The following is a 12,658-nucleotide window of genomic DNA, read 5'->3' as shown; positions in this document are numbered from 1 at the left end:
GAACAAAGCTTGATAACTGGTATTTCTAGGCTTGTTTCTCATCTTAGACTACGCTGTGCTCCTGCTTCTGTGAGCTTAGATCTAATTGGAGCACTAGGATCAAATGAATGGGGCTGTGTTAAGTCTGGATTTTGAGGTTCAGGGGCAAGACAGACTTGGTATGGTCAGATACAGTGGCATGGAGTGAAGGCATTATTCAAATGGGTTTTCCAGTGAATTCTCTTTGTTATGTAGTAGGCAGGATTACATAACCGCAAAATGGAAATTTCTTGCATCATTGTCAACCTGGTTTTTTTTTTTTTTTTTTCTTTCTCCCCCTCCTTTACAAATCACTACATTCAGTTTAGGAAACATACTTTTCTGTGCCAACTTCCTGAAACCATGCAAAATCTAAAAGTGGTAGGATGAAAACAAAAGATTGTGAAATGGCTATCAAATCCAGCTGCTTTCTTTATTTATTAATAAAACTGTGTGCATTAGATGTTTGTTATTCTACAACAGATTGCTTTGAAAATAATTGAGGGGTTTAGCCCGGCTATTTAATTGATTAAAAATCTGCTGGAATTTCAGAAACACGAAGAGAAAATATGAATTGTTCAAAGATTCAAGATCATGAAATATGATTTAGTACACATAGCCATCTATAATTTCAATTTGAAAATTAAAAATAGGATAGCTTTTATCTTGATCGTTTATAAGAGGCTTATCAATTTTTGCTACAGTAAAGGTTTTACTTTAAAAAAAAAATCGCCAGTCCCTTCTCCTCTCAGCACTAACTTGAACTCAGCCCCTAACTTATTAACCATCGTTATGATGAAGTGAAAAGCCATTCAAATAAAATTTTGTGTGAATTCATGTATTTGCCAGAATAAAAGAGAAGAAACCATTTAAATAGAACCTTTGCGTAGATGTTAAAATGGTGCTCTTAGCAGACAATACTTCTAGCCTCCCAAAGGCTCTCAAGTGTCTTCCTAAAACCTGAAAGGATTTTAAAGGATGATGCTTGCCTTGGCCATTGGGCTCAGTGGTTAGAGCGCCAGCCCGCACACCAAAGGGTTGAGGGTTTGCTTCCCAGTCTAGGGCACATGCAGGAGGTAACCAGGCACATGTGGAAGGAAGTAAGGAGGGAGGAAGGAAAGGAAGGAGGGAGGGAGGGAGGAAGAGAAGGAAGGGAGGAAAATGCTTGACTGGAGTTTTATCTAACTAAGCGCCTCCCCTTCCCATTTCCCTGATAAAATTCTTGGGGCTCCACATTAACAATGTTTCGAATAAGGAACAGTTTGTTTTCCTATCTGGATGTCTAGAGATACACATGATACAGATTGTGTGCTATAATAATAAATCATGATATATTGCAGTGGTTCCCAGTGTGGGCACACGCCCCACAAGGGGGAATTCGAGACTGAGTTATTAACAGTGAATTTTTTGCATTTCTTGTGGTTCTAGGGGCCTCATCTACAGTATATAAATATATATTGTGACATTTATGCATTTCAGTTCTCTATTATGTTTTGAAACTTTACTTGCTATTTTTTCATATCACTTCATATTATTATTTTTTTAACAATTTCTTAGTGATTTCTTCCTCAGTACTTCAACTGTCCTTTCATTCTTCTCTTTCATGCATGCCATGTTCTTTGGAAGGTGGTTTAGACCAAGTTAATGGCCTTTTAGGCTTCCTTCACAGGAATAGTTCACTTTTTTTTTTCATTTTTATAAAACTTGATAAAAAATAGTATTTCAAACTGTACAGTCACCAGAACTACACAGTTATAGAAAATGCACACACTTCACTTGACACCTCCCGCACCTGCAGCTTTCTGTGCCTGGTCTGCTTGGCATCTCCATTTCCTGCGGGTTATTCCCATCTTTGCCAGCATCTGCTTCCCCTTTTCCCTTTTGGTACCTCCTCTCCCTTCTTCGCAGGGGCCTTTTTAGGCTTGGGCTCTGGCTGTGGAGGAGCAGGTTGAGCTGATAACCTGGCGGATCTTCTCTGTGGTTCGTCCTTCACCTTGGCTTTATCTCCTTTAGCATCCCCTTCAGCCTTTCTCTTGCGTAGGTGGGGCATGGCCACAAAAGGGTGGGAACCACTGGTATATCCTGTTTGAATTGGGGAAACTGCGGTTGAAGAGACATCAGCTTTCGTGGTAAACTGCCTCATTTCAGCAGGGGTAGAGCACAGCCTTTTCAAACCTGGCTGAAGCTCAGCCCTAGCACTGCCGCCTCTAAGACCCTTGGGCAAGTAAGGAAGTTAAACTGAATCTTAGCTTTTTTGTATACAAATAGAGACATTAATTCCCACCTGGAAAGGATCTTGATGCAGTTTAAGTAAGATAAACTAAAGTGCCTAATGTAATGAGCAGTAGAAAGTCAAAGGTTATTTGTCTTTCCTGTCCTTTTTACTTCCTGTTTTTGAATTCTAAATGCAATCAAGTAGAGTTCTAAGATGTGATTTCACTATTATACAAGTTGAATTATTCTGGAGTTTTGGCTACTCTTGTGTTTGAATTATTGAATGGTAAATGACAGGTGCAAAACCAAAAATGTATAAAGTCATAAAGTATATATTCTTTTTACATTACCATCAACCCAAAATTTATTAGCTTTCCTTAATTAGTTTAAAATATGACTTGTGTAATTTGTGAGATTATTTTATTGTTATATATAGTATAATTTGTCAGCGTTTAATTAGTTTTTAAGCTATGCATTATATAAATGCTCTTTTTCATAATGCCACACACTTCTGGTTTTCTTCCTTCCCTTTTGGCTTAGTCTCAGCTGCTTGTCCTGTGCACTTGACCCTGGCGATCTCATCGCAGTCCTGGCTTTAATTACCTTCCACAAGCCAAATACAAATTTATATCTTCAGCCTAGACCACATCACTGACCTCCCCTTTTAGGTCTGCAGCTTCCTACCTCACATCTATCTCCACTTGGATCGCCTGATAGGCATCTCAAAATTAACATGACCGAACATACATGATTTCCAGCCCAGTTTATTCCTTCCACTAGTCTTTTTCCAAGGACCCCCTGAAAGTACTCATTGAAATTTATTAGATTTAGAAATTGAATAATATTTATAGGTTGAACTCAAATGCTTAAGAAAAATTCGGTTTTTAATTCATAACTTTAACTTGCAAATTTATTGAAATCGTGATAAATACCAATAGAAGTTCCTGTGCCTGAGAACCTAAATGCATATCAAAGCACATTGCTGTCTTCTAATTGATTTTTTGTAACTTCAAATGAAGTTTATGGAATCTGTAGCTGATCCTTGCTCTCACTACTAAGTTCTCCAGGCTTCTGCAAGGTGAGCAGATCAGGGCAGTAAAAGATTGAAGTGTATTGTTTTTTGAAGTAGGTCTTTGCATTATTATAAATAACTAGAGGCCTGGTGCACGAAATTTGTGCACTGGGGTGGGGGGAGGGTCCCTCAGCCTGGCCTGCGCCCTCTCGCAGTCCAGGAGCCCTTGGGGGATGCCTGACTGATGGCTTAGGCCCGCTCTGCCTAAGCCAGCAGGCGGACATCCTTAGCACTGCCACAGAGGTGGGAGAGGCTTCCGCCACTGTCACTGCGCTTGCCAGCTGTGAGCCCAGTCAGGGCTTCTGGCTGAGTGGTGCTCCACCTGTGGGAGTGCACTGACCACCAGGAGGCAGCTCCTGCATTGAGCATTTGCCCCCTGGTGGTCAGTGCATGTCATATTGACTGGTAGTTCCACTGTTGGGTTGATTTGCATAAAAGCCTTTATTATCTAATAAAAGGGTAATATGCTAATTAGACTGGGTCAACCGGCCATCTTTCAGATGTCCGAATTCCGGACAAAGCCATGGTGGTGGGGGCTGAGGCAGAGGCAGTTAGGGTGATCAGTTGGTAAGGGAGAGCAGTTGGGGATGACCAGGCCGGCAGGGGAGGGTTGTTGGGGCAACCAGGCCGACAGGGGAGGGCAGTTGGGGCGACCAGGTCAGGCAGGCAGGTGAGTGGTTAGGAGCCAGTGGTCCTGGATTGCGAGAGAGATGTCTGACTGCCGGTTTCGAACATCCCCCGAGGGTCCCGGATTGGAGAGAGTGCAGGCCGGGCTGAGGGACACTGGCCCCCCCCTCCCCCCCATCCCCCGTGCATGAATTTCATGCACCGGGCCTCTAGTATAGGATAATATTGCATAACACTAAAATATCTTAACATTTTATCTGTTTCTCTTTAGTCCCTAGGAAAAAAGCTGGGTGGAAAACTCCATGTGCTCCACTGTGACTTCTTTAAACTGGATCCTAGAAGTTTTGGAGTTATAAAACCTGTTGTGAATTCAAAGTTGCTTTTTCAAAAATTTGGAATAGAAACACTTCCTTGGTCAAAAGGTAATTTTTGTAATTTACTAAAACAAATACCTGATAATTCGCCAGCTATCTCTAGCAGTGCATCTGCTTTGTTGATGAGATTTGTGTGCAATATGTATTGTACAATTTATGAGCAGATGCTCTTAAGCTGATTTTTAAAAATCCTCATCTGAGGACATTTTTTCATTGATTTTTTTTTTAGAGAGAGGGAAAGACAGAGAGAAATATCAATGTGAGAGAAACATCGATTGGTTGCCTTTTGCATGTGCCCTGACCAGGGCCCGGGCCTGGGAGCAGCCTGCGATTGAGGTACGTGCCCTTGACCGGAATCGAACCCGGGACCTTTGGGTTTGCAGGCTGACGCTCTAACACTGAGCCAACCCGGCCAGTACTCTTAGGTTGACTATTGCTTTCCCCTCAGCTAGACATAGTACTCTGAGCAGTTGTGCCAAGGCCAAGTTCCATATCATGGAAACATGTTGAGGCTTAGTTTTAATTGAAATAAAATTTATATAGTTTGTTAACTTAGTTTGACTCAATGAACTATAGTCACAGGAAAAAAGTGTTAAGAATTTATTCAAATATTTTTGCTTGTATACTTAACAGGTATCCCTTTGAAAGTTGTTGGAATCTTCCCAACTAAAAATGAGAAAAAGATGATTTGGAAAGTTTTACATGACATATATTCCTGTACTTCTATATATAGATATGGACGAGTAGAACTAAATTTTTTTTTTAATGAACTGGAATCCCAGGTAGGTGTCTAACAAGTACTTGACTAGTACTTTACCTTAAAAGAGTTCTGTAATTTTCCTCTAGTCTTAATCTGTGTGATTTTATTTGGGGCTCATGACATAAATTTTACCATTTTAACTATTTTTAAGTGTGCAGTTCAGTGGCATTAAGTACAGTTACATTGTGGTACAACTGTTACCACCATCTATGTCTTCTCAGGTTGTCTATTTTTTGGTTGTTGAGTTTTAGGAGTTCTTAAATACTCTTGATATTAATCCCTTCTGTGGTATGTTATTTGCAAATATTTTCTCCTGTTTATGGGATGCCTTTTTACATTGTTATGGTATCTTTTGATTGAGTTCCAAAGTTTATAATTTTGATGATGTTCAATTTGTCTTTGTTGTTGTTGCCTTTGTCTTGGTGTCATATCTCATTGCCAAATCTAATGTCATGAAGCTTTTCCCCTACGTTTTCTTCTAAGAGTTTTATAGTTTTAGCTTTTATGGTCAGGTCTTTGATCCATTTTGAATTACCCCTTTTATATGATTTTAGGTAAGGGTCCAGCTTCATTCTTTTTCAGAAGGACATGCAATTTTCCCAGCACCTTTGTTGGAAAGACGTCGCCTTTCCCCATTGGTACCCTTGTCAAAATCACTTGACCAGCCTAACCGGTTTGGCTCAATGGATAGAGCATCGGCCTTCGGACTCAAGGGTCCCGGGTTCGATTCCGGTCAAGGGCATGTACCTTGGTTGCGGGCACATCCCCAGTGGCGGGTGTGCAGGAGGCAGCTGATCGATGTTTCTCTCTCATGGATGTTTCTAACTCTCTATCCCTCTCCCTTCCCCTCTGTAAAGAATCAATAAAATATATAAAAAAAAAAAATCACTTGACCATATGCATGAGGGCCTATTTCTGATCTATTTTATTCTGTTGTTCTATATGTTGGTCTTTATGCCAGTACCACACTGTTTTGATTACTGTAACTTTGTAGTAACTTTTGAAATCAGGAATTGTGAGTCCTCTCGGTTTTTTCTTTTTAGAGATTGTTTAGGCTATTTGGTGTCTCTTGAGATTCCATATAAATTTTAGGGTGAATTTTTAATTTCTGCAAAAACACATCTTTGGGATTTTGATAGGGATTGCATTCAGGCTGTTGATTACTTTTGTAGTATTGATATCTTACCAATATTAAGTCTTTAAGCCATTAACACAAGATGTCTTTTCATTTCTAGTGTGTGTGTTTTTTAATTTTTTTCAACGTTTTGTAGTTTTCAGTGTAAGTGGAATTGTTTTCTTAATTTCCTTTTCAGATTGTTTATTGTTAGTGTAGTGTGTATTGCTGATTATTGTGTGTTGATTTTGTATCCTTCAACTTTGCCAAATTCCTTTATTCTGACAGTTTTTGTGTGTGGAATTTTTACGGTTTTAGACTCTCCTTTTAATTCACTGATATAGAAGGTCCTCCTGAAGTCCTTGATGTTGCCTTGATAATGTCTTTCTGCCCAGAATGCCTGCTGTTATTAATCTTTTAATCCACTGTAACGAGAGATATTTATTTGTATGTAACAGCTGTGGTTAGGATAGTGGGGCAAGAAACGAAGGGATGATTTATTGACCACTGACTATCTGTGGAGGAGAGTAGGGGTCAGGGAGAGCAGGGGGTCTCAGGACCTTGCTGTACGTATAGTGTACAGGAAAGGATGAAAGGAAGAGAAATAGATGCCTTTTCAGTTTCCATTTTGTGGCTAGAATGTCCTAATGCTTCTTTTACTATGGTCTTTTGACACGAGGTTTCCTCTCTCTGAGGTATCTTTCAAGTATCAATCTAAACAATTTTGACTCAAAATTTAATAGCCACCTGGCACATATTTCTAACATACCTGTCCTCCACAAAACGTTTTTGTTTATTTTTTTCTTTAGTGAGATTTTGCAATCTGCATTGTGTTCTATTTTAAGTGTCCATGATGATATAGTTCAAATGAAAATTTAAAAGGCCTTTCTCTTCTTTGAAATGGTTACAGTTCTATTTTTCTTTCATTTCTGGAGACTATTATGGATTACTGTTAAGACATTTGGTTTTGATTGATTGTAGTTTTGTATAACAAGTACCTTCTATTTTCCTCCTCCTAGAGGATGATGGCAAACCCCCTGAACCCTAACCTGTACTACGCATTAAGTGTGCTCTGGCAAGTAGCTTATGATGTGAAGCTTCTGCATACGGTGAGTAGAGCCCTTTGAATTTCAGCAGGCGGGGAAAAACAAGACACTAATAAAAAAATTTCAACAGGGAGATTGATTGCTTTCAGAGAGCTTACATGTTAGTGAACAGTGAATGGAGAAAAATTCAAGATTACTTTTATTATTTTTTTCCAACTGTGGAATATAATTCTTTTTTTTTTTTTAGTATGTTTTTATTGATTTTTAGAAAGAGAGGAAGGGAGAGGGATAGAAACATTGATCAGAGAGAAACATCATTGATTGGCTGCCTTTTGCATGCCCCCTACTGGGGATCGAGCCTGCAACCCAGGCATGTGCCCTGAATGGGAATTGAACCAGTGACCTTTTATTTCATAGGTAGACGCTCAACCACTGAACCACACCGGCCAGGCTGTGGAATATACTTTGTCCTGTTTTTGTCAGAAATATTTTTTTTCTTTTATTATAAAAATAATATATGTTCATTTTAAGACTGTAAGACATGTAAAAGAACAAAAGAAGAATAAAACAAAATCACTACAGTTCTACCATCCAGGTGTCACTATTGTTGACATTTGTGGCATATTTTTTTTTTAATTTAATTTTTTTTTTTATTGCTTAAAGTATTACAATGTGGCATATTTTTACTCTTTTATTTTTTCTATGATTTGTTTTCTTTATATAGTGAAGATTATATTTTGTAACTTATTTTTTTCCACTTAATAGCAAATACTTAATTATAAGTTTTTTCCCTTGTCACTGAACTTTTTAAGTTTTTAATGGCTACTGTAACACTTTGTTATAGAGCATCCCTGCCCCATTGTTTTTTTAGTTTCTTTCCTTAGGCAAAGTCAGAGTTGTATAATGTGAGCCACACATGCAATTTTACATTTTTTAGTAGCCACATTATAACAAGTAAAAAAGAAACAGGTAAATAATTTAAATATTTTATTTAACCTCAATTCAAAGTATCATTTTAGTGTGTAATCAATATTTTAGAAATTTTATTACATTATTTACATTGTGTGTGTACGTACATGTGTACTAAGTCTAGTGTGTGTATTTTATAGCATCTCAATTCAAACAACTCATTCTAAGTGTTCAATGGCCGTTGTGGCTAGTGGCTACCATATTTAAGAGCTGGGGTCTAGAGTGTAAGAAAAAATAATAAATGCTATTTCTTTCACACCATAATGTGCACATTTTTTATGTTAGTAGATAGAGTGTAGAGCAAGTATTTTTTATGTGATACATGTTTACATATTTTATGAGCCCTCATTCTTCTAAGGATATAGTGGTTTAATCTTTAAATTTTCCAGCGTGTCTTCGTGGATTCCCTTCATTGATTTTGTCCAGGAACACATTAAGCCCTTTAATGTGCATACTTAGTTGTTAGAAGATTATTTCATTTGATTTTAGCTTTGGTTCCAATTCTGTTTTTTCCTCCAATGCATCTGAGATTCTTAGGCTGTATCTCTGTTCCTTGTCTTTTGTATTGGTCATGCTCTCACTGTTTTCCTCTATTCCCAGAAATCTGTTCACGTTTAGCCTCCATTGCTGTCCCTGCTTTCTGTCTGCACTGGATATTGTCATCTTGGTACGGCGCTCCTGGTTCCTCTACAGTCTTTCTTACCCCGAGTATCTCCTTTCCTTCTGTGGGCTTTTCCTCGCAGCCGCTTCTGTCCTTGTGGCTTTCCACTCGTTTCTTCATCGAAGCTCCCTGAAGACTAGCTTTCAGGATACTTTTCTTGTTCTGCAGTATCTGTTTTCAGAGGCCCTAGGTTGAGTTTTGCCATTGAGTAACCTCCAGGAAAAGAGGTCTTTGTGAACCCAGCACTTCAAGCATTTGTCCACTGTGTATCTACAACCGGGGGGTCAGTTGTGGAACTCAGGTTTCCTCTCCCGTGGCCTGGTAGATGGGGGTGCGGCCTCCTCTGGACCCAGTGCTGTGAATGGGCCTGAGTGGGGGGAACTGTGGGACCCACTGTACGCTGCGCTGCTCTGCCTTCCCCCACGTAGTGACATTCCTGGAACGGCGAGAACTTTACACATGAGCAACAATTGAATTTTCCTTCCACTTCAGTTGCCACTTTTTTGACAACACCCTTTTGAATCAGTATTGTAAGTTTTAGTCTTTAAGACTTTGTCAGATCCTGTTTTAAACCACTCTTATTTTGGAATTTAATCTGTGTGTGTATATATCTTTTTATAATACATTTTTGGTTGGGTCATCTTTTAAAGTTATTTCACATACAAATTTGTATGTACAAAAGTTAGATACAAAAAAGTAATGATCTTTTTTAAATTGACGGAAGTATCTTGTGTATCTCCTAACACAGTGATGGCGAACCTGTGACACGCGTGTCAGAGGTGACATGCGAACTCATTTTTTTGGTTGATTTTTCTTTGTTAAATGGCATTTAAATATATAAAATAAATATCAAGAATATAAGTCTTTGTTTTACTATGGTTGCAAATATCAAAAAATGTCTATATGTGACATGGCACCAGAGTTAGGTTAGGGTTTTTCAAAATGCTGACACTCCGAGCTCAAAAGGTTCGCCATCACTGTCCTAACATGTCCCAACATATTCAGATGAGTTTGAATAATAGGCTTTTCCACTAAGGTAGAACAAAAATATCCTTAGTATGACCTGATAACACCTAAACTGATTGTGACTCTGATATCGAAATGTTGGTTATTAAAAATTGTAACTTGAGAACCTATTTATGTAATAATATTAAGGGTAACTTTCTTTTATCTAAATAAGTAATAGAGTTACCAATATTGTGATTGACCTTTGATTTTCCTTTTTCTTTTTTTAAAGTATCTTTATTTTATTATTATTTTTTTCTTATTGATCTTAGAGAGAAGGAGGATGGGAGAGAGAAAGAGAAACATTGATATGAGAGAGACATCAATCGGTTGCCTCTGGTACATCCCCAACTGGGGATCAAACCTGCAGCCTGGGGTCTGTGCCTGGGGAATGGAACATGCCACCTTGTGGTGTGCAGGACACACTCCAACCAACCGAGCCACGTCAGCCAGGACTGATTCTCCTTTTATTTATCCAAAAAAAAAAAAAAAAAAAGGAGAGAGGTATGTGAATTAACTGTTACATATTTTTCTTTAAACCAATTAGTTTGGTGATTAGGGTTCATTCTGTTTAGGAAAAACATTTTCTAAAGGCAACAATAATTTGAGGCACTTTGACCCAAGAGCAGTAAAATAAATGTTTTTGTTTAACTTCCCTCCAGGAACCTTGGTCGTCATTTGACATGTGCAGTCAAAGTGGGCAGCGGGAAAAGCCAGAGAGTAAGGTAAGGATGAATGAAGGCCTTTCCCTTCCCCTCTAAGTGGAACATCCTTTGTTCTCTTTAAGATTATCCGGTATTCTGTATTTATTTACATTTAGAATATCTGGAAATGTTCTTTACACATATCTTATTGTTTTTAATAAGTTTAAATTACTTTGGGAGAGATTTGGTTTTTTTTCCGGTTCTTTATACAGAGGATGCTAGCATAGTAATAGACTTACACAGAATCCGACTTCCATTTTTATCTCTTTTGAAATGAAGATACATCTCAAATTTGGAAAATGTAATCATTTTACTATTCATCTAATTTGGTAGACTAAAAACAAAATTTTATACCTTATTAATTAATCAGACATTTGTAATATTGCTGCTTGTAATGGTTGCATTTACCAATAGGTACATCTGTTTCTAACCCAGGAGGTGGGGCTTTTATTTTAGTTTTTTTCCCCCTTTCTAAAGAACCAAAGTGATGATGTTATAAAGTGATCTTCCATTTAGTTTATATCAAGATACTTGTAGTGAAATTGTAATAGAGTAGCTGAAGTTTCAAAAGCAATTTTTGAACTCAATTAAAAAGATTCATGTTAGGAATAAATGCTAATAATGCTTTCATCCCAGTGTACCAACTCAGTCTGAAGTTCCCATTTGCTAACTTCTTTATTATTTTTTCACTCTTGCCACTAAAGGGAAAAAGGAAAATTATTAATTTAGAAATTTATTATTAAGACGGATAATAGAGTGATCATTGTGATTTTAGTTATCTTTTATTTTTTTTCCCCTTTTTCCTTTTTCCACTGAACTCCACCCAGCATTTCTCTTTCACTCTTCAAAAGCATCATTTAATAGGAGTAATATGTTTTGGGTGGGGACCATTAGGAACTTATCCAAATGTCCCCAAAACGAACACCCTATATATGAGACACTTTCTCAATGACAAGATCAAAAGCTAAAAGAGTTTTTTGGCCAACTTCCATAATAATAAAAGCGTAATATGCTAATTAGACCAGATGTCCTTCTGGACAAAGCCGGGGCTGCGAGGGAAGAAAGGCCTACTCTTGCACAAATTTCATGCATAGGGCCTCTAGTAAGTATATAAACTTTTAGGGATGAAGATGAAATAACTAAATGTTATGTTTCATTAAGGAATTTTTTTCAGGTATTTCACATGTATGTTTCATATCAGTGTGTTTATAATTGCTACAGAAACACTTGGAGACATTTAAAGTTTTTTAGAGCACATCATTTTCATTTCCACCCCAATTTGAGATTTCACACAATGATTGCATGTTTTTATGCTTTTATTGACATTTTTAAAGTTACAAATAAGCACTCATTTAACATCAGGTAAGTTTTTTCTTCCCCATTTATCAAGTAAATGTGTATCTGTAACTCCAAAACTATTTAGCAGATTGCTTTAAAAAAATATGTGTGTGTGTGTGTGTGAGTGTGTCTGTGTATGTGTGTGTGTATATATATATATACATATATATATTTTTAATTGATTTCAGAAAAGAAGGAAGAGGGAGAGAGCGATAGACACATCAGTGATGAGAAAATCACTGATGGCTGCCTCCTACATGCCCCCCCACTGGGGATTGTACCAACAACGTAGGCTTGTGTCCTAACTGGGAATCAAACTGTGACCTCCTGGTTCCTAGGTTGATGCTCAACCACTGAGCTATGCAGGTGCTTTTTAAAGTCATCTTCAAAAGACTTAACAATAATTTATAATATTTTGAATTGTGTTATCTTTGTTCCTAATTAATAATTATTAAATATGCCCTAGCCGGTTTGGCTTATTGGAAATATCATCAGCCTGTGGACTGAAGGGTCTTGGGTTCGAATCGAGGTAAGAGGGCCAAAAAGAAAATAAACGAAAACAATAATTTCTAAAAAAGTATTAAATAAATTGCCCTTCCTTTTCTAATAATTTGCCTAAGCTGCTTCCATCTCAATACGTGTCACGCTGAAATTGTTTTTAAGTGCGGTGCGGGGGGGCTAAATATGTCTTCCCCCCAAGGAAGTATATAATTTGATATATATTATTTTTTTTTTATATTTTTTTGTACCACTACC

The 12,658-nt window shown here is 37.6% G+C and overlaps 1 protein-coding gene across 2 annotated transcripts in view; it reads left to right on the top strand.

The window, feature by feature from the left end:
• The window catches only part of TFB2M (transcription factor B2, mitochondrial), a 19,051-nt gene that overhangs the window by 1,830 nt on the left and 4,563 nt on the right, over window positions 1–12,658 (top strand). Inside the window, exons 3-8 of one of the 2 annotated variants that reach the window (XR_002826582.1) lie at window positions 4,203–4,353; window positions 4,939–5,087; window positions 7,199–7,288; window positions 7,643–8,194; window positions 10,133–10,364; window positions 10,523–10,585. Coding sequence is in view for 1 of the 2 variants with exons in the window: in XM_006104117.3 (XP_006104179.1) it covers window positions 4,203–4,353; window positions 4,939–5,087; window positions 7,199–7,288; window positions 10,523–10,585 (453 nt within the window). In the remaining variant the exon portion in view is untranslated. The remainder of the gene's footprint in view (window positions 1–4,202; window positions 4,354–4,938; window positions 5,088–7,198; window positions 7,289–7,642; window positions 8,195–10,132; window positions 10,365–10,522; window positions 10,586–12,658) is intronic. The other variant, XM_006104117.3, reaches the window with a different exon arrangement.

This window comes from Myotis lucifugus, unplaced genomic scaffold, assembly GCF_000147115.1.
Source record: "Myotis lucifugus unplaced genomic scaffold, Myoluc2.0 scaffold_543, whole genome shotgun sequence".
NCBI lineage: Eukaryota > Metazoa > Chordata > Mammalia > Chiroptera > Vespertilionidae > Myotis > Myotis lucifugus.
This window is presented reverse-complemented; position numbering and strand designations above follow the sequence as displayed.